Below are 25,553 nucleotides of genomic sequence, written 5' to 3' on the forward strand. Positions count from 1 at the left end.
GTCTGTCCCTTCGCAGAGCTTGAGCACTGTGCTGGGAGATCTACTGCTCTCTTCAGTGCTGGCAGGCAGGAAGGTTTAAGTCTGCTGAAGCTGTGCCCACAGCTACCCCTTCACCCGGGTGCTCTGTCCCAGGGAGTTGGGAGTTTTATCTATAAGCCCTTGATGGGGGCTGCTGCCTTTCTTTCAGAGATGCCCTGCCCAGTGAGGAGGAATCCAGGAAGGCAGCCTGGCCTCAGGCACTTTGCCACACTGCCACGAGTTCTGCAGTCAGAGTTTAACACTGTAAGAGGAAAACTACCTACTCAATCCTCAGTAATGGCAGGCACCCCTCCCTGCACCAAGCTCGAGTATCCCAGGTCAACTTCAGACTCCTGTGCTTGCAGCAAGAATTTCAGGCCAGTGGATCTTAGCTTGCTGGTCTCTGTAGGAGTGGGATCTGCTGAGCTAGACCACTTGGCTTCCTAGCTTCAGCCCCCTTTCCAGGGGAATGAACAGTTCTCTCTTGCTGGCATTCCAGGTGCCACTGGGGTGGGGGGGAACCTCCTGCAGCTAGCTCAGTGTCTGCCCAAACAGCCACCTAGTTTTGTGCTTGAAACCCATTGCCCTGGTGGTGTAGGCACCCAAGGGAATCTCCTGGTCTGTGGGTTGCAAAAACCAAGGGAAAAGTGTAGTATCTGGGCCAGAACGCACAGTCCCTCACGGCGTCCCTTGGCTAGGGGAGGGAGTTCCCTGACACCTTGCGCTTCCTGGGTGAGGTGATACCCCATCCTGCTTCTGTTTGCCTTCCATGGGCTGCACCTACTGTCTAACCAGTCCCAATGAGATGACCCAGGTACCTCAGTTGTAAATGCAGATATCACCCGCCTTCTGCATTGGTCGTGCTGGGAGATGTTCCTATTCGGCCATCTTCAACAGAAAGTAATTCTTTGCTGTAATCATCTCCCTTACTAAGTTAGAAGTGATATCATCAGTGACAAAAGTAATGGCCATTAAGTTAGGAGACAGGTATACCTGAATTCATCTTTTTAAATGTCTGTGCAAAAAAAAAAAAAAAGTAAGAAAATGAAAGTTTAAAAAGATTCAACGGGTCAAAACTCCCATGCTGATCATTAGTGGGATCACGCCTATGAATAATCACTGCACTCCAGCCTGGAAACATAGTAAGACCTCCATCTCTTTAACAAAAACAAAAGTGAAAAATGAAAAAAAACAGAAAAAAACAGATTGCTGTTTTTGGGAAGATGGAGTAGATGCATTTTTCTCTATTCCACTCTACACCTAAAGAGCCTGGATATTATATGTAAAGCAAATATAACTCTGAAAGATAGCAGAAGAAATGCTGGCTGGAGACCCCCAGACCGTGGCATTCAGTTCTCTGGGTCTTCTTTTTGTCTCTCATATCTCAGACTTGGAGATGAAGAAGCCGGCAGCCCAGAAACGCCAATGGGCACAGGCAACAAAAGCCCCAACAATAGCCGGCTTTATCTAGACAAGAAAATAGGGAAGAGTCAACCTCACAAGGCACAGAAGTTGTACATAATAACTGCTCTTCTCCAGCCAAACACCATAGAAGAAACGGTGGCCCCAACTGCAACAAAGTCTGAATAGGCTGTTTAGATTCCATCCTCACCAGAGTGTAAGGAACACCCTGGCTTTTCTATTGGGGTGGTGTCAGAGAAGGAAAAGGGCAGAAGAGGGACTTGCTTCTCTGCTGGGTGGTAATGAGCACTCCCCTCCCTATAGAGCCAGCAAAGACAACGTAAAGAACACAGAGAACATGGATGTCACCATTGTCCAGCTACAAGGCAACCCACTTTTGACCCCTGACTGACAAAAAGACAGAAACCACAGATTATCAGTTTGAGAATGAAACTGTATCACTACAGACCCTGTAGAAATCAAAAAGTTCATAAGGGAACATTTGAACAACCATATACACACATGACATCTTAGCTGAAATGGACCAATTCCTCAAAAAACACCAATCACAACAAATCAACCAATATGAAGGAAATAATTGAATAGCCCTACTACTAGCAAAAACAGTTAAAATTTGAAGTTGTAATTTTAAAACTCTTCCCCCAAAAAATCTCCAGGTCCATATAGTTTCTCTAGTGAATTCTACAAAATAAAAGCAATTCTATACAACTTCTTCCAAAAAATAGAAGAGGAGGGAACTCTTCTCAATTCATTTTATGAAGCTAATATTGCCCTGACAGATACCAAACCAGACAAGGGCAGTACCAAAAAGAAAACAAAAGACCAATATCCTTTAGCAAGGAGTATTGACACAAAAATATCAGCAAATAATTCAGCAATATATAGAAAGAATTGTGCACCAGGACCAAGTGAAGTTTATTCCAGGGATGCAAGGCTGGTTCAATATTCAAAAATTCACCAGTGTAATCCATCATATCAACAGGCTAAAGAAAAAAAACCACGTGATTGTATCAATTGATACAGAAAAAGTATGTGACAAAGTTCAACATCTATCATGATTAAAATTCTCAGCAAATTAGGAATAGAAATGAACTTCCTCAGCTTGTCAAAGATCATCTTCAAAAAGCCTTACTGGTTCTAAATGCCAATTTTAACCACACAGAAATGTAGACAGCTCATCCTTAAAACTCCAAGGAGGTGCTGGAGACAGCATGTTGAAGAAATGATTGCACAGCCTGTAAATCATTAGGTGGAAATCATGTACATCATGGGAAAATCATTACAAGGATTCTTCCTTCCTGAAAATTGATAAATAACTTACGTTACTACTTATCTTTTCATTCATTAACTCACAAGTATTTCTTTATTATTATTATTATTATACTTTAAGTTCTAGGGTACATGTGCATAACGTGCAGGTTTGTTACATAGGTATACATGTGCCATGTTGGTTTACTGCACCCACCAACTCATCATTTACATTAGGTATTTCTCCTAATGATATCCCTCCCCCAGCCCCCCACCCCCTGACAGGCCCTGGTGTGTGATGTTCCCCACCCTGTGTCCAAGTATTCTCATTGTTCAATTCCCACCTATGAGTGAGAACATGCAGTGTTTGGTTTTCTGTCCTAACTTACAAGTATTTCTAAGCAGTCACCATCATGAAATGTATCAGGCACTAAGGACACAGCAATATCCCAGACAGACACGACTTCTGTCCTCATGGAGTTTACAGTTTACAGGGAAGAAGGATTTCGAGCAGGCGATTACACACAGCATGCTTGTTATGGGGCAGGAAGTGTAAGTTTCAACACAATTACATGGCAGGGTCTCTGATCTTGTCTTCTCTGTGGGGGAGGGGCTTTTTAAGGAAATCATCTTTCACCTGAGAAGTGAACTGGAGTTGGAATTCTCAAAACCAAGAAGGGTCTGAGGGTCTTCTCAAGCAGAACAGCACATGCAAAACTCACTAGAGTGGGGACAAAGGTGGCCCACAAGAGACACTGCATGAAATCCAAAAAGAGGGAAAGGGTGATGTGTTCTGGGACATGTAATCCACAATTTGGATTTCCCATAAGGCCATGGGAAGTAACACCCAATATGGAGAGCAGGTGAGGAAAGAGCTATGCTTTTCATTTGAGACGTTTACAGAGCGTTTGGGCAGGACTGTGCCTGAGCTCTGTGTAGCTCTCTCTCCTTTGTGACCCTGCTGATGCCCCTGACAAAGTGCCCACCATCCTGAGTTCACAAATCCATTTGAGAGTCTGTCGTACCCACTAGAGCACACGGTCACAGGGCTGGCACAAGTTTTATCCACTGTGGCACTCCTATTGTCTCATACAGTATGTAGTAAGTTGTGTCAGCAAGAAGTATACATTTGGTCTCTGCTCCCAGTTCCTGGCACAGAGCTCCTAAAACCCTTGTAATGTCCTGAGCAATAAGGGCAACAGGAGCATCCATTATAATATTCAGTCTTAGTGTCTGGTTCTAGAGACTTAAGAGCTTACAAGACCTTCAGAATCCCTGGAGTGATAAGTGTCTTTTGTATGCTAATGAGATGACTGGTGGCTGGGGTCCCCTAGATAGCTTCAAGATGGGGGCTGGTTGCCAGAAAGACCAAGGCAGGATTAGAGGCTTGGGACTTCCAACTCCACCACCCAAATTCCGGGGAGTAGAGAAGGGCAGGAGGTTGAGTTCCATCACCTATCTAATGGACCCTCCATGAAGACTCTAAGTGATGAGATTGGGAGTTTCTTTGTTGGTGGGACGTGGTGGAGCTGGGAGGGTGCTGCATGCTGAGAGGAAATAGAAGCTCGGCACCCTCCCTATGCCTGCCCTGTGCACCTCTTCACCTGGATGCTTATCTGTATCTTTCATAACAACCAGCAAACCAGTGTTGCCCTCCGTTCTGTGAGCTATTATAGCAAATGATCGAACCTGAGCAGGTCATGGGACTCCTCAGTTTATAGCTAGCTGGTCAAAAGTATGGGAGGGCCCAGGACTTTTGATGGTCATCTGAATCATGGGCAGTTTTGTGGGACCAAGCCCTTAACTGTGGATTCTGTCTTGACTCCAGGTAGTTAGGGTCAGAATAGAATTGAATTTTAGGATACCTGGCTGCTATCTGGAGAGTTGGAGAATTGGTTGTTGGTGTCAGGGAAAAACCTACACATTTGGTGTGAGAAGTGCTGAGAGACAGCAGAGAAACACAAGTTTCTTCCTAGTATGGTAACAAAGAAAAAGGCTCTTAACCTGTCCTCTGAGCTGGTTAGTTTCCTTAGGGATTATACACCAAGCCTCAGGAGACAGATGCAGTGAAAATGCAGCAGATGTGTGTGTTGTAACTGGAGACTCCAATGCCAGAAAGTTACAGAGTTTATATCTCACTTTTTGTCTCACATGCCTCACAATCCTAGTTCCAACCTTTCTGTTTTCTCTGATCTTTAATTATTTTATTTCCCGAGAAAATGAACAGCCACTGGTCTATACTTGATTGCACTGGAGGTTTATGCTTTTATTACTACCGGTCATCTCTGTGTTTGTCTCAATTTCATTAAAGTTGTAAGAGCTATATTGTTCCTCCTTAAAATGTTCACTTTTGCCAGACATAGAAGAACAAATACTGTATGATTCTACTTACGTAAGTTACCTAGAATGGACCAACTCACAGAGACAGAAAGCAGAATGGAGTTTACCAGGGGCTCAAGGGAGGAGGTGATGGGGAGTAAGTGTTTAATGGACACAAATTTTCAGTTTGTGAAGATGAAAATGTCGTGAAGATTGATGGAGGTAATGGTTGCAAAACACTGAGAATGTACTCAGTGCCACTGAATTGTACACTTACAAATATTGCTATGACTGCATACACACTGCTAAACCAACTGGGAGAAAGGATAATGCTGCCAAATGGATCTCTGCTGGTAGGCACGGTCACCATGCAGTGTTCTGAAATTCTGACTGATCCCCTGATACAGAGTCTGAACTAGTCCTTCAAAAGGCAACTCTACAAATGTTGATACAAAATGTGCAAAGCCTGGGCTGTTCAAAAATAAGCAAAACAACAGAAATTTTTGGCAGCTCAAAAGGTAAAACAAGCAATTTTTTACAAAAACACTCATAGCAAAATGTCAAAGAATAGGAAAATGGTTGAGTGAATGATACCCTATTAACATGATATAATAATCTACCACAGCATGCATGTTTATTATGTCAGTTTTTCTGCGGGTTTCTATTTTTTTTAGATAGGGTTTCATTCTGTCACCCAGGCTGGCGTGCAGTAGTGCAATCATAACTCACTGCAGCCTCCAGCTCCTAGGCTCAAGAAATCCTCTCACCTCAGCCTCCTGAGTATCTAGGACTACAGGTGCACACCAGCACACCTGGCTGATTTATTAATTTTTCGTATAGACAAGGTCCCACTATGTTGACCACGCTGGTCTCAAACTCCTGCTCTCAAGGGATCCTCCCACTGCAGCCTCCCAAAGTGTTGGGATTATGGGCATGAGCCATCACTCCTGGATTTATTTGAAATAATGTTCAGTGAAAAAGGAGCACAGAATAGTTTTAAAAGTTTTTATTTTCTTTTAAGACTGTTAAATTCATTGATTTTACTCATGGATATGTTTTCTCAAACTCCTGGCCTCAAGCAATTCTCCTGCCTTGGCCTCCCAAAGTGTTGGGATTACAGGCATAAGCCACTGCGCCTAGACTCACAGACACATTTTAAAGAAAGTGCCTCTCCACACTTGATCAAAAGGCTGAGAAGCAGTGGAAAGTGCCTCTCTTTAGTGAGCATAAGGAACACTTCCATTCACGATATCAATAATTGCCAGGACCACAACTGATGTACCCATAGAGTTTACCTTTCATAGACGATGAACTCATTGTGTGACTTAACACAGTGCCTCCTGAGTGCAATCCCAGCTCAGCTTCCCTTGGCTTGTATTTCCTATTCAAGGTGGGAAACATGAACCCCTTTCCCTTAGATATTCCAGAGTGTCCTTCCCACATTTGTCAATGGTCAGAGTATGTTGGCCATTTCTATTTATTTGTCTTTTTGTAACATGATCACTTTCTGAGAATAATACTCATTTTGATCAGTGTTAACTTGACTGTAAAACATATTCCAATGATCCTGAGTGCCTAAGTGTCCCACATAATCAGCTCAGCCCTTTTAAATATACCCAGGTATAAATACAAGAAGCAAAATGTCATGTAACATGAAAAAGTCTGAAGCAGAGTTTGCAAGCTTGCAGGCCACGAGCCACCATGGCCTGCACGCCTATTTTGTTCGGCCTATCTAGTGGGTTCAAAGATTGAGCTCATATTGAGAAACTGAGAGGATCCACATGTCAATTCTTCTGTCCAAGTTATCTTGGAAAATCAGCAAAACTGGGCTTTTGTCACCCATCTTATGCCAATTTCTGCAAAGTGGCCATTAGTTGGAGCTTGGGCAGGGCAATAGCTGGCTGTCCAGCTTGCTCCCCGTAACCCCTCCCATCTCTCAGGGCATGAAGAGGCACCAACAAGGCCCACACTGACAGCTACGTGTCTATCTTTTTAGACTCCTTCCTTCTAGTCTCAACCACAGCCATGAGAAGACAACTTAGGCAGAGATTCCATGAATTAAGTAACAGATTTCCCATCCTTTAAGCAGATGAGTGAGGGACCATCTCCTCAGGGGCCAGGGGTGCCTCCCTATCCCAGCTGGGGGCACTGCAATTGGTTTTATCAATGGGGTGAGATCTCTGGCAGGTCCAGTACAGCACACAGAGTTGGTGAAGTTCACTTCTGCAGGTAGGTGGCTCTGCCGCCCTGGGAGTCTCTATTTCACTGGAGGCAGCTGAATCCTACTCTGATACCCAAGCCAGGGTTGGACACAGGATTTGACTCATGCCCTGGCCACCTCACTGCCTGCATTATATTCTTTCTTTAACCCACACCACACCCACTGGACAGCTTGGAAATGATCACTGGCTCAGTTGTGCTGGCACTGCAACTCTACGCCAGGAAATAATAACGATGGCACTGGCCAGTTTTCAAAGTATTTCAGCATGTATTCTATCTGGGTGTGAAACGTGTGTCTCCCCAAGCTGAGAAAAGGACTCTACAGATGGCAGGGGAATTTCTAATACAGCCAGATGGGAAACAAGATCCTTGCTATTAAATACTGAGAGCTGCCCTTGGACACGCGGAATATTCTTATTTAGAAAACTCTGGGAATCCAGTTTCCTTTGAGGAACGGCAGGTGAAGCAGTCACAGAGCTTGCTCTCAGTCTGTTAGGACTGCAGGTATAGGTCTTACAGCTATGAAACAGATTCAATGGATCTTCTGTGATTCCACACATCTTTAACTTTTTCATCTCCTCAAGGCTCTAAGCCCTCCACTTTTTCTTTTTCTTTTTCTTTTCTTCCATTCTTCCAACCCTCCCATTTTAGAAACACAATCTGATGAAGGGGTTTGACCAAGGAAGGATTCAATTTGAAGAGATCATTCTGAAGGTAAAACTTGCCAGTGCCTAGGCAGTGTTTAGGAGGAGTTACAGAGTCCAAGGGGTTGACAAGTTCTAGTGACTATTTCTGAACAGATCCTTTGCACAGCTTAGTTAAGCTGGGGGAAGGGCCACTAGGGCGTGCCAGTGGTGATAAAGACTCTGGTATACTATAACCTAGAGTCAGAACTTTCCATGCCAGCCAACAGTTGAAAGCAATTTTTATTCTACTGCCCCAGGCTAGATGTTAAATCTTAGGATTTATCATTCTCTCAACTCATGTGTTAGTAAACCATTTATGCCAATTTTGGCTTTGCTGTTTGCACACTGCTATCATTAAGCCATATAAGGTTTTCCAGGGACTCTACTCCACCCACCTAACCACCTTGTGTGGGAACCGTATTTTCTGTTTTCTGGTTTCTATTCCTTCAAGAGCTTTCCTTCTAAGCAAATTTACCACTTGCTCAAAATACATAGATCAAAGTATAGTAAAGAACCCACAATTGCCAGTAATTGCTACCTGATTTCATTTTTCAATTAAGTGGTTGCTAACACTTAACTGCAGTCACCAGTTATTTACATGGCAGGGAAATATTTGCACACTGCTGGCTCAGGCTAAACTAAGAAACTATCCCATTTGGTAAAAGACTGTATTTTCCAAACTTGCTAGAATACTATCCCTTTCATTCCCTTTCCCTCCTCCCTGACTTCTGTTACCAAGTTGGTGGTCTTTGTACATCCAGCTGTCTTCCCATTTGCTTATGGTTGCAAAAATCAAAGGGGTTTCTATGAGTATGTCTTGGGATGTGTATTTTAAAGATTCATGGAGATTCTTACAGTTCCATATAGTTCTACAGTCATCATAATTATTACGTTCCATTAAAATAATGGTCACACCTACTAACACATTCCTTGGGAAAACAGAGGACTAGAGTCTTGCCAATTATACTCATTTGTTCCAAGATTTAGGAACAGTAACAGCTCCCTGGTTTTCGTGGCTTCAAAACAGAAAATTGAAACAAGACCAAATAAAAAGAAAAAGATCAAAAAAAAAAAAAAAAGGAAAAAACCATGCAGATGGAGCCAATCATTAAGTAAACAGATAAGCTATCTTATCAACCAAATCCCTTTAGCAAAACCATCACCTCTGATGTGTGGTGCTTAGAATGTGAGCACATAAATCAATGAATATCAGTTGTAACACAAAACAAAACAAAATAAGATACAGACTCTTGTGAGGTTCAAAGCAGATTACAAATTACATTGTGAAGTGATTGAAAATATAAAACAGTGTTACTTGGTTTTAACTATATACATTGTAAGTAACATTTGTAAAAAGACGCCCATGTCCTTGGAACCTCTCTTGAGGAGGGATGAACAGCGAGTGAACAGCCAACTCACACATAAATAATTAGATGTCAGAGAGTGATAGACAGCTCAGAAGAAAGCAAACCTGGGCAACAGGATACAGAGAAACGGGCCAGGGCTATTGCACACAGGCGTGCACGTATTCTTATTTCCCTTTAAAGCTCCTCGAGCCGGAGTCAGCGTCTTCCATACTCATCCAGAAACTTCACGAGCGAACACACAAAGAATGCTGCCATTCTCCTAAGTAAGCAGACCAGGCGTGTTGACACGAACAATGTATCCTTCCCAACCCTGAACACCAAGACTTTCAATCAGATAGAAAAGAAGAAGCTGCAATTTTTCAGTATGGTTTCTCCTCACCATTCCAGTGTTCCATAAGAGAAAATGTACAGTCAGCCGATGCATGCTTCTGCCTTAGAATACTAGTGATGAAAAGCTCGGGTTGACATTTCTAAAATAGCAATAATTACTTTAGGCAGCACTTTGCTTTAAGATTCTTTCCAATCTAGATTCTGAAAGAAACACTGTTTGTACAAAAAGCACAAAAGGCCTAGGAAAGCAACTGCTGAACAACGTGCTTACCACAAGTGTGTGAGCTGATGCATCTGTGGACCTTGATGACACAGAGGAGACCCAGAAGCTCTGGGCTTTCCAGGAAGTGTCCAGAGGAGGGTCAATGAGAGAGCCTACTCTTATAGGGAGTCTCAGCTGACTGTGAGCCCTGCATGCCTAGTCTTTCACCTAGCCCTCCACCAATTATGCCTGGCTGCTCATCTTTCATTTTCCAAGACAAGAACCTGGAATAAAAAAAAAAAAGATGTGCATTGCCTTTCTTTTTCATTGCAAACTAACTTAGCAAAAGCAGAAAAAAATGATTTTTTTAAGTTTATGTATCATATTTCAGAGGCTGACATATGTATAATTTAGAAAGAAACCTATTTATTCATAACAGCAATGGCAGAAGATCAGGACATCTAACAACTTGCTATGGAGCAAATGTACAAAACAGATTTTCATGGTATAATACTATTATACATTGGAGAAGAAAGAAAGAAATCTGTTCTCCTTCAAGGCTATCCACATTTCCAAGGTCTATAAAGTAGCAACTGTTGCAAATGTGTTAGCTCTATCCTCACAACAACCTAACGAAGAAGCTACTACTATCAGCTCATTTTACTGATGAAATAACAGAGGCTAGAGAAGTTAATTGACTCACCCAAATCCACAGCTAGTAAGTAGCAGGGCTGGGATTTTGGACAGCAGAGCTTAAGTTACCACTAAAGTATATCCAATAATAGTATATGCACTATAGTACAGTGGTCAAATCATTTACCATCCAAATGAGGATATTTGAGAGTGAAATGACACAATAATAATATATGTGACAGGTCATTTGTAACAAATGTAAACCAGAAATATCATGGACAACCAAGGAGTGTGGTAACTTTAATTATATCATTAAAGTGTGGTGAAAAAAAAGTTTCTCCAAATGTTATTGAGTTACTCATTTACTCAGTAATTACTTGTTGAGTTTGTACTATGTACCAAGCCTTTTTCCAGACAATGAGTCAAACACAAAGTCCTTTCCCTCATTGAGCACACATTCTAATGAATATCATTTATGTGTACATGTGTTACTATATGTGCCTGTTTGCATGTGTAAGACGTGTGTATGTGTGTGCAACAATGAAACATATTTAACATCTTTTCTCCTGTAAATCTGTTGTAGTTGAATTTATTAAAATCTACATGACAGCTTAAGTTATATGGGTTGAACCTTTTCTTAACCTATGAATACTTAACGTGTTAAATATATATCTCAAAAGCATTACAATTCTGTATTCTGTGCGTCATGGATGATGGAAAAGACCAGGCCAAGATTCTGAAGTTCTAGACTCATGGTCCAGCTCTGCTACCTTACCTTTTCCTTAGCTCTTTGTGTCCTACCCAGTTTAGAGTTGTTGTCAGGTCATACTAATCCTAACTTTTGGGTTGCAATGTACTTTCTCCATGTATTATTTCGATTCGTCCTCACAGAATCACATGAAGGAAGCCAGGTGCTATTATTATTGCGTGATTTTACAATGGCAATCTGAGACTGTCATAATGAGGCCTACGGGTCAAGCATGAGCCTCAAATGCAGGCCTCTGGCTCCAGGTTAAGAGTAGGTAAAGTGTGCTGGAGACCACACCAGAAGTATGGTACTTTAATATTCTTTCCTGTGAGAGACAGGGGGCCGGGTGAGACACATCCAAGTGATGAAGAACTAGCTGTGGCCCCACCTCTGCCACTGGATAGCTGACACCTTGGACAAATTACCTAAGCTCTCTAAACTCTTATCCTCATCTATTTTTTAAAACTAGGAATAATAATGGTGCCTACTTTCCAGAATTACCATGAGGATTAAATAAGACAATGAATGTAAAGTGCTTGGCTCAAATACCTGGCAAAGAATAATGTTCTGTCCTTGTTAGCTATTATTATTTTATTAAAGAAATTGTAATAGAGGAATTACCAAGTCTCACCATCTCCACCCTTCTGTGCTACAAGAAAATACACCACTGGTTGCATTACCCTGCTCAGGTTTCCTGGCCAGTGAGTCTCCAGGAAACAGGCCCAGGAATTGGGAAAAGCAACCAGAGGCAGAGTCACAGAAATATGGCTATGGAGTTGTTTCACTGCCCTGTGATTTTCTAAACAACTTTCCATGGGTAGCAAAACCTTTATACTTCTTTACAGTGTTTCCCAGACAGAGCAGGCAGATATAATCTGATTCATTTTTAGGTGAAACTTCTAAATGTATTGTGAGTTTGATTTTTCTTTTCTGTCTTTCCCATGTGAGCCTTTGTATGCCAACACAAACCATAACATGAAACTCACCTGGAAAGTATGCTTGTTACAGTCATAACAGAGATCTTTTGGTGGAATTCCCTGCCCTACCCACCGGAATTATTAGAGAAGAAGAGGAATACAAGTCGTCTTCAAACAAGAGATGAATTTGACAAATCAAGATGAGAAAGCCCATGTACAGTGATGAACAATGCACAGGACTGTTGCAGGAAGCGCATCAATTATGACTCATACATTTAAAAGATGTAATTGTGAGAGAATAACCTATAATTGTGCATGTATCATTAAAATGACAATACTCCCATATATTGTCTTTAATATAATATTTAATTATATATTATAATCAATATAATTTAATATATTTTAATATATTATATTATATATTAATATTAATATATTAATATTAATATAATAATATATTAATATTTTATTAATATTGTATTTGTTATAAATGATGTACTCCCCTGCAGACAATCTTATATTATCCTTATGGAAATATTAAACAGATAGGGCAGATATATATATATATATATATATCTCTCCCCACTTTCATTAATTAAATGGAAGAACTAAGTAGATGAATACTTCTCAGGGTCATAAGACCAAGTTAATGGCAGAAGTGGAATTACAACAGGGTCTTCCTACTTCTAATCTAGGGCTATCTTTCCCAAAACTTAGGTCAAACACTTCCACCAACTGCTAAGGTATTCCTCTTCTACACAAGCATGAAAATATGCAAAATAAAACAGAAGCAGTACAGTCATACCCCCACATCCTTCAGATTGAAAACTAGGAAAGTACACATTATTTTTACCTTACATTAAAGAGAAGCCATTATGATAACATAACCATGAGAATTAAACCTTCTGTAGAAAGTATGTCCTTACAACGTGCTGTGTAAAATGTCACAGAGATATCCAACAATATGGACACAAATGGTGTCTCCTCATACTACTACATAAGATATTAATATCTACCCAAGTTCAAAATTAAGGAAAAGGTCTAGGAGGCAAAAAATAAGAAGAAAATCAAAATGAGATATGTCAGTAGGATTTGAAGTCACAGTGAACCAGGGGAATTCCTGACATAGATGTGTGACCTATGTGCTAGGATGTGGCATTTTAACACCTACATGAGGATGAGAAATTTGACTTCAGACCACTAAAGAAAGGGCTCCTGAAGAAATTCCTGAATTTCCAAGAGCTACATTGTCCTAAATAAATAAATACTAGGAAAAAAAAAGAAAAGATGCTTTTAGCCAAGAAAAAAGGAAGGAAAAGAAATATGTCAACTCCTTATGGCTTTGAACCAGGGGAAATTTGCCCATGAAGTCTAAAATTCCAGGTCTATACCACATACAGGTATTAAGTCTGTATCTATAGTACTTGAATCACATAGTAAAGCCAAGCTAAGAAATGAATAGTAAAAACAAATCACTAAAACCCTAGGTCCCAGCAAGAAGTACACTCCAAACCATTTTGTAAGAACATTTTACAACTTAATGAAAACAGACGTTTGCTAAATAAACATCACCTGCTGAAGTTAAGCTCATAATTAGAACTACAATCTACATAAGGAAATAAATATTGAAAAGAGAAAGTCAGTAAATGGATAAATATAAGAATTAGCACCCCAAGTATTATAAATAACAGAACAATCCAAAAGAGACTATTAAAATGAATATAGTTTAAAGGAATAAAGGAATAAAAGAAGAATAAAACCAATAATTACTAAAATTACATAATGCGACAGCATGAACAAAACACAGACTTGAAAAAGGGCCCAAACAGCTTAAATGAAAATATAATTAAAACTAAAAATCCAATGAGTAGGTTAACCACAGATTAGAAATGCACTGAGAGTGAAATATGGTAAGCTGGAAAAAAAGAGAAGATAAAATCACCAAGAAATACCACAGCAATGAAGAGACAAAAAACATGAAACAGCTGTTAAGAAGCATGGAAGTATAACAACTTCTGAGCAAGAAAAATAAAGTAAATCTATACTTAGACACGTTAAGAAAATGGCAGAATATCAAAAACAATTTTAAAAACTTAAATAAAACCAGAGACATGAGTCAAATTAATATCAAAAGGCAGTGTAACAACATAATTCTGCTTACCAACAAAAGAGGACAAAAAGTATTGAAGTAATATATTCCGAGTGATAAATAACACCAAACCCTACACTGGGTTATATTATCATTTAAGAGTATAATAAAAATAAAGATGTTTCCATACAAGACTAAAGCCTTCCCTGAAGTATCCACTAAAGAATATACATCAGTAAAAACAAAAACAAACAAAAAAGAATCCGGAAGGCAGAAAGAGATAAAAAGTAACAATGAAGAAAAACTGGAAAACATGTTTACAAATCTATGTAACTACTTCTTACACAAAGTAAAAACTAATTTGGAGGAAGTTAAAATACAGTCCAAATATGAATTATGACAAAATATTATAATTCTGAAACACACAGTTAGAATTTTTTTAAGTTCAAGTATTAGGAAGACGATAATAAAAATAGCAAATATTTTTATGTTCTAGGAACAAATTTGATACCATTATGTTCCATGAAATTATTTTAAAACTTTACATATATTAGCTAATTTACTTTACACAACAGCCTATGACATTGCTACATTTATTGTCCCCACTTTACCGCCAGGACTACTGAGCCCTGAGAGTTTAAGTTATATACTCAAAATCACACAACCACAAAATATGTAGGAAAATGTATCTGAGATGGGAGCCATGGTACTCTGGTTGACTCCTGTTAAATCAGATAATCACACTAAACTGTATAGTAACCTTAAAAAGAATAGAAATACAATATATAATTATGTATAAAAAACAAATAAGAAAGAGAAATCAACCAAGCCAAAGTATGACAAGAAAGAAAGATTAGGATACCAAATGAAAGCATGGTAAACAGAGAGCAAAATAAGTCAAACTATATCATTATTCACAATAAGTGTAATTACATTTCTCTTTTTAAGCTACGGTGTTTTAAAATGTGAAATTAAAGATGCAAAATCCAGATCTATGTGGTTTAATGAGGCCTAGCCAAATGAAAATAACATAACTCATTTGATAGTATAGGTATAAAAATATACATCTGGAAAATGTAGATATAGAAAACAGATATGGAAAAAAAGTACATGTGCAAAATCAAGTTTTCTTTTAAATGGTAATAGTTTTATATGAAAAAATACACTTTGAGCCACAAGTACTGGAAATAAGGAAGTTAAAAACAATAAATAAAGGAAGAACTCACCCTGGAGATGTAACAATATTGAATGAGTATGTAATAACATAGCATCAAAACAAAGCAAAAATTGAAACAATTACAAATGGTAATCGACATCACAATTTTAGAAGTGATTTTAATGTACCCCAGGAACTAATAAAGTAACCAAAAAACTGGTAATGCTATTGAAGATTTTAACACTGTAATTAGAAATTTGATCTAGTCTCTGTGTGTCTGTATATGTATACATCTAAGTATATAAAATCCTCTACACAATAAATAGAGAATACACATTGTTTTTTCAAGCATAAATGGAAAATATAGTTTTAAAATGTCCATAAAATAAGCCATAAAGGATATCACAATCAACACTAAAAATCAGCATTATACCTATCTAGCCAAAATGCATTAAAATGTCAATAAAATAAAAAACAACTGGGCATAGTTGTGCATGCCTATAGTTACAGCTACTTGGGAGGCTTAGGCGGGAGAATCATTTGAGCTAAGGAGTTTGAGAGCGGCCAAGGCAACATGGTGAGAACCTATCTCTAAAATCGACAATGACAACAAAAATCCCAAATCTCCATAAGTTTATTAACTGAGAAGTAAAATTCTAACTAATTATTGAGTCAGAATAAAATATCACAAGGGAGTTTAAAAATACTGAGAGCTGAGTGACAGCGGAAACCCCGCATATCAAAACTATGCAATACAACTAAAGTAGGAAAAAGGGGGCATATTTCCAGCCTTAAATACATATATTGCTGTTCTTCCAAAATTTACCCATTTGGATCATAAGAATTCATCTTTAAGAAGAGTTTCATTGACTAATCCTATTTTAGTTCATGAAGCATTCCTTTGGCTCCATGAAGATCAAACTGATTTTATGGACTCTGAGCATCCTGAGATGAGATCCATCAAAAGCAGTCATCATTCCAGTTTTATCATTGATATGTTGTGTTAAGTAATCTTTTCAGAACACCCATGGTTTCCTACTTAACAGCAGTAAAGATATCATATAATTTATTCAGAAACTGATACGTCATTTGCATAATTTCCCTTAAATCTTTTGTCTTTACCATTCTGTATTGTTATTATTATTTGTATTAAACATGAATTTACATGAACTTTGAGTATTATGAATATGTTTAGTTTGTGACAGAGTCTTAAGTATACAGTATAACATAGATTTGAATTTAATGAAAACAAGCAAATACCCATAGTTTGGATAAATTGATTACGGGAATTGGCTTATTAGGAGTTTCAATAAGTAAGTAAGCTACTGAAGTAATTTTGCTCATTTTAATAAGACTGATGTCACTTTAGCATAAGTGCATGTCAGTTTTGGAGCTCAGGGATTCATAAAAATACCTAGCAGTGAAACTATTGAAAATAATATTAATTATGTTTTTAAATATTGGTGTTTCTTACTCTTGTAAGGTGGAAATTAACAATATTAATAGAACATAAGTAAACTAAACAATTAATGGGTTAAGTTTTCAATTCAAGGGTTAATTAAATAAATAAATCCAAAGGAAGCTGAAGTAAGTAAATCATAAATGTAAGAGCAGAAGCAGATGACTTAGAAGCTAACCAAAAGCTAATTCTTTGATAAAGTATCAAATAGACAAACTCCTGCATACCTGATGAAGGTGAAAAAAAGAAAAACATAACAATATTAGAAACAGAAAGGAGAACATAAATGCATATAAAGTGGAGATCTTTTAAATCATAAAATAACTTCCAATAAGTTTTTAAAAACTCAAAATAATAATTTTATAAGAAATACAAATTACCATAATTGACCCCAGAAGACACAGATAAACCAAATAACACTATAAACATTAAAGCCATGGACTCACTGGTTAAAATCTATCCATATACCAAAACCATCAATTCACTTGCTTTTACAGGTGGGTTTTTATACCATCCAAGGAACAGTTTTTTTTGTTGTTTGTTTCTAAGAGAGCGGGTCTCCATCTGTCTTTGCCCACCCCCACTGGAGTGCAGTGGCATCATCGCAGATCATTGTAACTTTGAACTCCTGAGCTCAAGTGATCCTCCTGCCTAGCTCCTGAGTCACTGGGACTAAAGGCACAGGCCACCAAACCTGGCTTTGTTGTTGTTGTTGTTAACGTTTTGAAGAGATTGGGCCTCACTATGTTGCCCAGGCTGGTCTCAAACTTCTGGCCTCAAGTGATCCTCCCACCTCAGCCCCACAAAGTGCTGACATTACAGTTGTGAGCTACAATACCCGGCCAGAACAAATGGTTTTATGCAAATAGTTCATTGTATACTTCTTAGGGCTTCAATCTAGGTGAAATAATTGTGTAAGAAATAAAGCTGAACATGGTTATCATTGTTAAAGTGGGTATAATGTAACATTTTCATTTGGTGATAAAAATATCTATTATTTCTCTGATGGCCAGTGGTGATGAATATTTTTTCATGTGTCTATTGTCTGCATAAATGTCTTCTTTTGAGAAGTGTCTGTTCATATCCTTCACCCACTTTTTGATGGGGTTGTTTGTTTTTTTCTTGTAAATTTGCTTGAGTTCTTTGTAGATTCTGGATATTAGCCCTTTGTCAGATGAGTAGGTTGCAAAAATTTTCTCCCATTCTGTAGGTTGCCTGTTCACTCTGATGGTAGTTTCTTTTGCTGTGCAGAAGCTCTTTAGTTTAATTAGATCCCATTGGTCAATTTTGGCTTTTGTTGCCATTGCTTTTGGTGTTTTAGACATGAAGTCCTTGCCCATGCCTATGTCCTGAATGGTATTGCCTAGGTTTTCTTCTAGGGTTTTTATGGTTTTAGGTCTAACATTTAAGTCTTTCATCCATCTTGAATTAATTTTTGTATAAGGTGTAAGGAAGGGATCCAGTTTCAGCTTTCTACATATGGCTAGCCAGTTTTCTCAGCACCATTTATTAAATAGGGAATCCTTTCCCCATTTCTTGTTTTTGTCAGGTTTGTCAAAGATCAGATAGTTGTAGATGTGTGGTATTATTCTTGAGGGCTCTGTTCTGTTCCATTGGTCTCTATCTCTGTTTTGGTACCAGTACCATGCTGTTTTGGTTACTGTAGCCTTGTAGCACAGTTTGAAGTCAGGTAGGGTGATGCCTCCAGCTTTGTTCTTTTGACTTAGGATTGACTTTGCAATGTGGGCTCTTTTTTGGTTCCATATGAACTTTAAAGTAGCCATCAGAGAAATGCAAATCAAAACCACAATGAGATATCATCTCACACCAGTTAGAATGGCGATCATTAAAAAGTCAGGAAACAACAGGTGCTGGAGAGGATGTGGAGAAATAGGAACACTTTTACACTATTGGTGGGGCTGTAAACTAGTTCAACCATTGTGGAAGTCAGTGTGGCGATTCCTCAGGAATCTAGAACTAGAAACGCCATTTGACCCAGCAATCCCATTACTGGGCATATACCCAGAGGAATATAAATCATGCTGCTATAAAGACACATGCACACATATGTTTATTGCAGCACTATTCACAATAGCAAAGACTTGGAACCAACCCAAATGTCCAACAATGATAGACTGGATTAAGAAAATGTGGCACATATACACCATGGAATACTATGTAGCCATAAAAAATGATGAGTTCATGTCCTTTATAGGGACATGGATGAAGCTGGAAACCATCATTCTCAGCAAACTATCACAAGGACAGAAAACCAAACACGGCATGTTCTCACTCATAGGTAGGAATTGAACAATGAGAACACTTGGACACAGGAAGGGGAACATCACACACAAACACTGGGGCCTGTTGTGGGGTTGGGGGAGAGGGGAGGGATAGCATTAGGAGATATACCTAATGTAAATGACGAGTTAATGGGTGCAGCACACCAACATGGCACACGTATACATATGTAACAAACCTGCACGTTGTGCACATGTACCCTAGAACTTAAGTATAATTTAAAAATTTTAAAAATCTATTATTTTAAAGGGTACTAAAACACTTCAGAGGTAAAGTGTAATGGCGAAATTCTAGAAGATACCCAAATTGGTTTTTAGAGAGAAGATGAGAAAGCTGTTAAGGTCATCCTTCAGACAGAGAACAGAAAATGTGTCTGGGAAAAGATGGAGGCTTTGAGAAGGAAAGGAATCAGTGCTCTTCTTTTAACTTTACTAGGAACCAATACCTGCCACCAGAAACTCCTGAATTTAGAAGTGTATTCAAAGTGAGATGTGGTTCAGATAGCAGGTGAAGACCCTGAGCTCCATCCATTGACCAACCAGTTGATGAATATGCCTCAGGAAAACCACAGGACAAAGAAAAACAAAGTGCAAGGATAAGTTTTTTTCAGAGATCAAAGTCTCTGTAATTCAGACAGACATGAAACTCTTAGGTTTCATATTTCAATTTCAGGATAGCCTGGATCCCAGGGGAGATGTCTTCATGAGCCAAACTGCTTTCTATCTTTCCCCTTAAAATTATGAGAATATAATTTATTTAATTTCATGACAGCAGGATGGAGGGAGGTGGAAAATTCTGCATCTTACTCCAACTTAGGGGCAGAGAAAATAAAAAGAGCAGAGTGACCAGTGACACTTGAAAGGAGACGGAAATAGGCCAGCCTCACAAGACCTTAAGATATGGGAATGTATGTTAGGGGAAGCCCAGGACAAAGAAGGAGGCTCTGTTACTTTAGACAGCAAGGTACTCAGTGCTTTGTCCTTAAACCTTGAGAAGAAATACAGTCCATGTCCAAGTTCACCTAAATTAGCAAAAACTCCAGTGGACCACTTCACAGGCAAAGAAATCAGAGGAGGCGATCTTAAAACACATCAGAAAATTTTATCTCAATTCTTTGGCTACCCATTATTCCAGGTTGTAGAACCCCATCTCTCTATACAAGATTTATCAAGCAAAGTGTGTATTTATAACTATAAAAATAATCAACTGTTGCTCAAGATATAAATATTCAAAGTGAAAGAATAATGTGAATTCACATGTGGGAGGACCTAAGTAAGAAACAAATGAGGAAACATTTCTTGCCAAAACTTTTAAAGCTTTTCTGAAGTAGACTAAATTTGCTGTGCTTTAAAAAAAAATATTTTGACCTACTTTATAAACACATACTCATCATCATCTTTATCATCATCACCGTCATTATCATCATTGCTTTGGTAAATTTTATAATTATGAAACTACTTTTTCTGGACCAAGTAATTAGGATGTTGATTTTCCCTGATAATCAAGTGTAACAATTAAGAGCTAAGCTAAATCATTCAATGCTTTGCCAAAAATGGATTTTCTCACTTCTGATTGTAATATTTCTAAGATTATATTAGCTTATAATATATAATGTAATATATATTATATTAGAAAACTATTCTGAGTTCACCATCAGCCATTATTTAAACCCCTACAAATGTTATTCGGATCCTCCACTTTGGATAACCTGTCAATTTAACCATGTTTAGATTAATCACTAGCAATGTTTCTCCATGTTCTCTGAGGCAGGTAAGGTTCTCTAAGGCACACAAATGGCATAAAAGTGCCCCAAATAGAAACCATGGCATTTTGCAGGCGTTAGCATTTGCATTACCCCACAGTATCACATCCACCTGCACAGCTCAATTCCTCTTCATTCCCAAATATGAGCAACTTAAGTCACATAAGCCACCACAAAACAGCTTTTTCAGAACAAAAGTTGAAAGAGAGATGACTAGATGACTGTTTAATGGGGTACAAAAGTGTCCCACAGCACCAGAACGGTCTTGCTTAAAACCAAACAGAAAGTTCAGGACCCTGGGAGCAAGAGGAGGGGCGTGGATTTCTGGGCATTTCCTGGCTCCTCTAGGAACACAGGGGAAGCTGCAGGACGAGGCTGGGCTCTATGCAGGAGAATCTAGAGAAAATACCCCAGGCACCAGCATTTTGGACTCTAAAACTCCACTTTCTTTCCGGAGAAATATACCCTTCACTCTACCCATGGCAGTCTCCATTTGGCTGTTCAGACCACTCTCTGGGTGGAAATTATCATCTCTGTGACCCTCAAAGGCAGAAAGGAAAGATAAAGTAGTAGCCAGAGACGTTCCAAATTTAGGGGAGGACAGGAGGTGCAATACGTGATGATTTCCACAGCCAAGCACAATGCAGGGGAAAGCAGAAACTGGCAACTAGAACAGAGGGGGCCCAGGGAATATAAACATATCTGGGCTAAAAAGATGCTAGTGGAGAGACAAATACACTTGTTATGCAAGCAAGCATGAATGCCTTTAACAAAATACCACACAATGAAAGTGAGACGGTCCAATAAAATGAATGGAACAGGACAGCAAGAGAGTAAGTGCAGGAAGGTAGCCCACAGAATAAGAACACTTGTGGAAGGCTGAGGGCAAAACAGAAGTAAGGAGAGACAGGAGGCAGCCCAGGACAGTGAACAGTGGAAAAGGTTCTGTAGTGCCAGAAACTGTACAGTTAACTACTGCTACTCTGATTACACTGCTGTCCTCACTGCTACTAATGATGACAGTATGGATGGAGTGATGGAGTGCTTACAGTGTGCCCAGCTTTATTCTAAAGATGTTACCCATTCATTCTCATTTAATCCTCACAAAAGAACAAGCCTTCTGGAAATGCACAAAGATGAGAAATGAGACAGACCTGGCTGTAATTCTGGCTCACCACCCACCACCAAGTTAATCTCCCTATTTCTTCATTTTCTCCTACATGAAACCCGGAAATCATACAGTCACCCAGCATGGTGACTGTAAAAATTAGAGATAATACCCTTAAGTGCCTCGTAGCGGTGTTATTATTGTAATTAATCTGATTAAAACAATCAGGAATGATGAACAAAGGAGAGAGTTGGAATAGAAATGGCAACAGAGAAGCAGTAATGGAAACAGGCACAGAAGCAGCCCTCCAGTGATGGAGCCTTGAGGCTCAGAGAGAGTGACAGGGAACAGGTCATTCATTCTGGCTTGCCACTTTGTGTGCTTCTGGGTGCAAATTCACTCAGAGTTTCCACCTCAACTAGTGGGAGTATTAATAACACCACTCCCTACAGGGCAGGCTTGTGGCATCTGAGTTTATTATTAGAGGCAATGAATTTACAAACATGTGCGTATCTGGTTGATAGATGGGGAAGCCCATCTCCTTATACCATTTCTCGGTGGAATTAAGACACTCCAATAGTAGCACCACGTCAAAGCCAGTCAATTACAGACTTCAGAGTCATTAAATAATATGTGTCTCTCTTAGTCACCACTAATAGAATCTGATTAATCTTATCTGGCATGAAGATTTGCTGCCGGTTTACCTACCACAACTTCCACCCTCCTGTAAACCATCCCTTCTACCTGCTTTGCACTCCTCTCCCAATTTATGTCTTTGTTCATTCCTCTCTGGAATGTTGCTCCCTTTTCTCTCTAACTGACCAGATCCTGGTCATCCTGGAAAATCCAGTTTAAATGTTTGCTCTGCACAGGAAGTGTTCTCTGCTTCCCTGCAATGGCATACTATCTTTTCTGAGTTTGTCACCCTACTCAGCACTGTCCTAGGCAATAATCACATAGTGTGTACGCCTCTCTCCACTCATCAATAAGCTCCCTGAGGATGGCAGACAATGCATCTTTTCATTCTTTATGGAAATCTGCCTCATCTCACAGGGTAAAGATGTAAAACACATGTAATGCATATATTCTTTGGACCTAACAACTTATTCGAATCATTATAACAGTAGTTAATATATTTCAGGATTTTTATAAAGTCTTTAAAATATAAAGTAAAAATAATATAAAGCACCATGCTCATAACATAAAAGTTTCTGGGGCATGGGTAATGAAGATGAGAAAATATATTCTGAGGTTTCTGCTTTCAAAATGAGAGTTAAAGGTAGTGCGAAAGTGGGTAATTTTTTTTTTTTTTTTTTTTTCCTGAGACAAGGTATCTCTCTGTGGCCCAGGCTGGAGTGCAGTGGTGCCATTCATGGCTCACTGCAACTGCAACCTCCTGAGTTTAAGAGATCCTCCTCCCTCAGGCTCCCGCCTCAGCCTCCAAGTAACTGGGAATACATACGTGCACCACAACACCAGGCTACTTTATTATTTATTTATTTATTTATTTATTTATTTATTTATTTATTTATTTTTGAGACAGAGTCTCGCTTTGTCACCCAGGCTGGAGTGCAGTGGCGATCTCGGCTCAATGCAACCTCCGCCTCCTGGGTTCAAGCAATTCCCTCCCTCAGCCTCCTGATTAGCTAGGATTACAGGCGCCCACCACCACGCCCGGCTAATTTTTTTGTATTTTTAGTAGAGATGGGGTTTCACCATGTTGACCAGTGATCCTCTTGATCCACCCGCCTCAGCCTCCCAAAGTGCTGGGATTACAGGCGTGAGTCACCGCGCCCAGCCGATTTTTTATTTTTGTACTGTTTGGTCTTGCTATGTTGCTCATGATGATCTTGAACTCCTGGCCTCAAGGAATCCTCACGTCTGGGCCTCCCAATGTGCTGGGATTACAGGCTGGGCCATTGTCCTGGGCCCAGAGTTAACTATTTTAAAATATGCATCTCACCTCACTGGCCTCAGCTACCCCTGAAGCAAAAGCTTCCTGGAGAGTGACAGCCTCAACCCAATAGAGGGAGGAGAAAGGGCGTTTCTATTGCAGCTGCAAGCACTCAGGTGTCCCCGGTCCCCTTCCATGCACCTCATTATTCAGCAGGGTCTGTGTCACTGCCAAGGCGCCTCTCTCCTGTAGCATCCAGGGTTTTAACCACATTATGAATAGCCCCGCGGTTCGTCTGCACCTCTCTCCCTGCAGGTGAGACTGGTACACTTCAATAAACAGATCTCACTCAACTTAAGCAGAGAGCTGACAAACTTGGCGTTCCGTGCGGCAGAAGTAAGCAGCAATCGTTAAGTTTGTAGAACTTACATTGGGGGCCATTTCAAGGCCAATGTTTGCTTAAGAACCAAAACGCGAAGCTGCTCTTCCAAGGGTCCTTTTCAACCAGAAGAAGCTGCTCCATCTGTCGCCCCTGCCCTGATTCGAGATGAGGCGGTCACTATCTAGAGGTCAGCTGGCTGACCCAGTCACCCTCCAGGTGTCCCCCCGAGATCGCCCCCTCCCATTCCCCACGAGTCCAGCTCGCTCACCAATCTTGGCCAGGGAGGCCAGCAGAATCCAAAGGGTGATCTCGAAGGGGATCTGCACGTGGGGGTAATCCAGGGTAAACACAGGCAGCCGGCTCTCCTCGAACAGCGTCGTTCCGGGAGCCACCACGCTCGCAGGGCTGGGCGGGCTGGAACTGGTGCCCATGGCCCTCGGCGCGTTCAACAAGGTCTCTGCCAGGGCGCCCACGGGCCCCGCCACCTGCAGGAGCAGCAGCAACAGCATTTGAGGCGGTGGCGCCCGCAGGCTCCTCCAATTGCCCAGTGGTTCCATGGGTGCCGCCGGCTGCCGCCGAGGGGACCGGCGGTTGGCCCTCGGAACGCTCAACGCATCGCGCGCGGGCTGCGCAGCCCGCTCCGCCCTGCCGCGTGCAGAGCAGCGCAGCGAGAGCCACCCGCCGCTGCTGCGGGACCGGGTCTCTGCAATCAGAGGGCTAGGTCCTCGCTGCGAGCAGGCGCACTGCCTGGCGAGGCACGTGCAGGGCGACGAGAGGCCACTGCGCGGACCCTCAGCAGCCCTCAGCCGCCCTCCGCCGCCGGCCGCCGGCTCATGCCCGTGCGCTGCTCTCCAGCCGCAGCTGCAGGCCCTGCCCAGGGCCGCCCGCGGGCGGGGGCGGGGCGGGCGCGGCGCCCAAGCCGCGGGGCAGGAGGACAAGGGGACCTGGCCGGCACACCGCGCACCTGCTCGAGCCCGCGGGGAACGCGGGGCCCCAGTGACCGCGGGGGCGATGGCTGCCCTCCGTTCGCGCAGGCACCGCGCCCCAAGACCCGCCACCCCCAGAGCCGGCGAACTGTGGGTGGAATCGCCGCATCGGGCGCATGGTGGCCGGAGCTGTCTCCGCCCCGGAGGCAGCGTCGGACGTCCATCCAGTGAAGGGACCGGCGCGACCCACGCGTCGCGCCCTTCCCTCCTCCCCCGCCCCCGCAGGCTCCTGCAAGGGGACGCCCCGGTGCGCTGGGCGCGCGGGGAGGCGCCACAGGCTCGCGGTCCGGAGGAGAAGCCCGGGCG

General features: G+C 40.9%; 1 protein-coding gene across 1 annotated transcript in view; it reads right to left on the bottom strand.

The window, feature by feature from the left end:
• SLC9A2 (solute carrier family 9 member A2) overlaps positions 1-25,114 on the bottom strand; it is a 97,543-nt gene extending 72,429 nt beyond the window's left edge. The window contains exon 1 of the mRNA XM_032177924.2: positions 24,530-25,114. Coding sequence (XP_032033815.1) covers positions 24,530-24,818 — 289 coding nt within the window. The 5' untranslated portion in view covers positions 24,819-25,114. The remainder of the gene's footprint in view (positions 1-24,529) is intronic.
• Positions 25,115-25,553: the final 439 nt, after the last annotated feature.

Source organism: Hylobates moloch, unplaced genomic scaffold (assembly GCF_009828535.3).
Source record: "Hylobates moloch isolate HMO894 unplaced genomic scaffold, HMol_V3 SCAFFOLD_15, whole genome shotgun sequence".
Taxonomy (NCBI): domain Eukaryota; kingdom Metazoa; phylum Chordata; class Mammalia; order Primates; family Hylobatidae; genus Hylobates; species Hylobates moloch.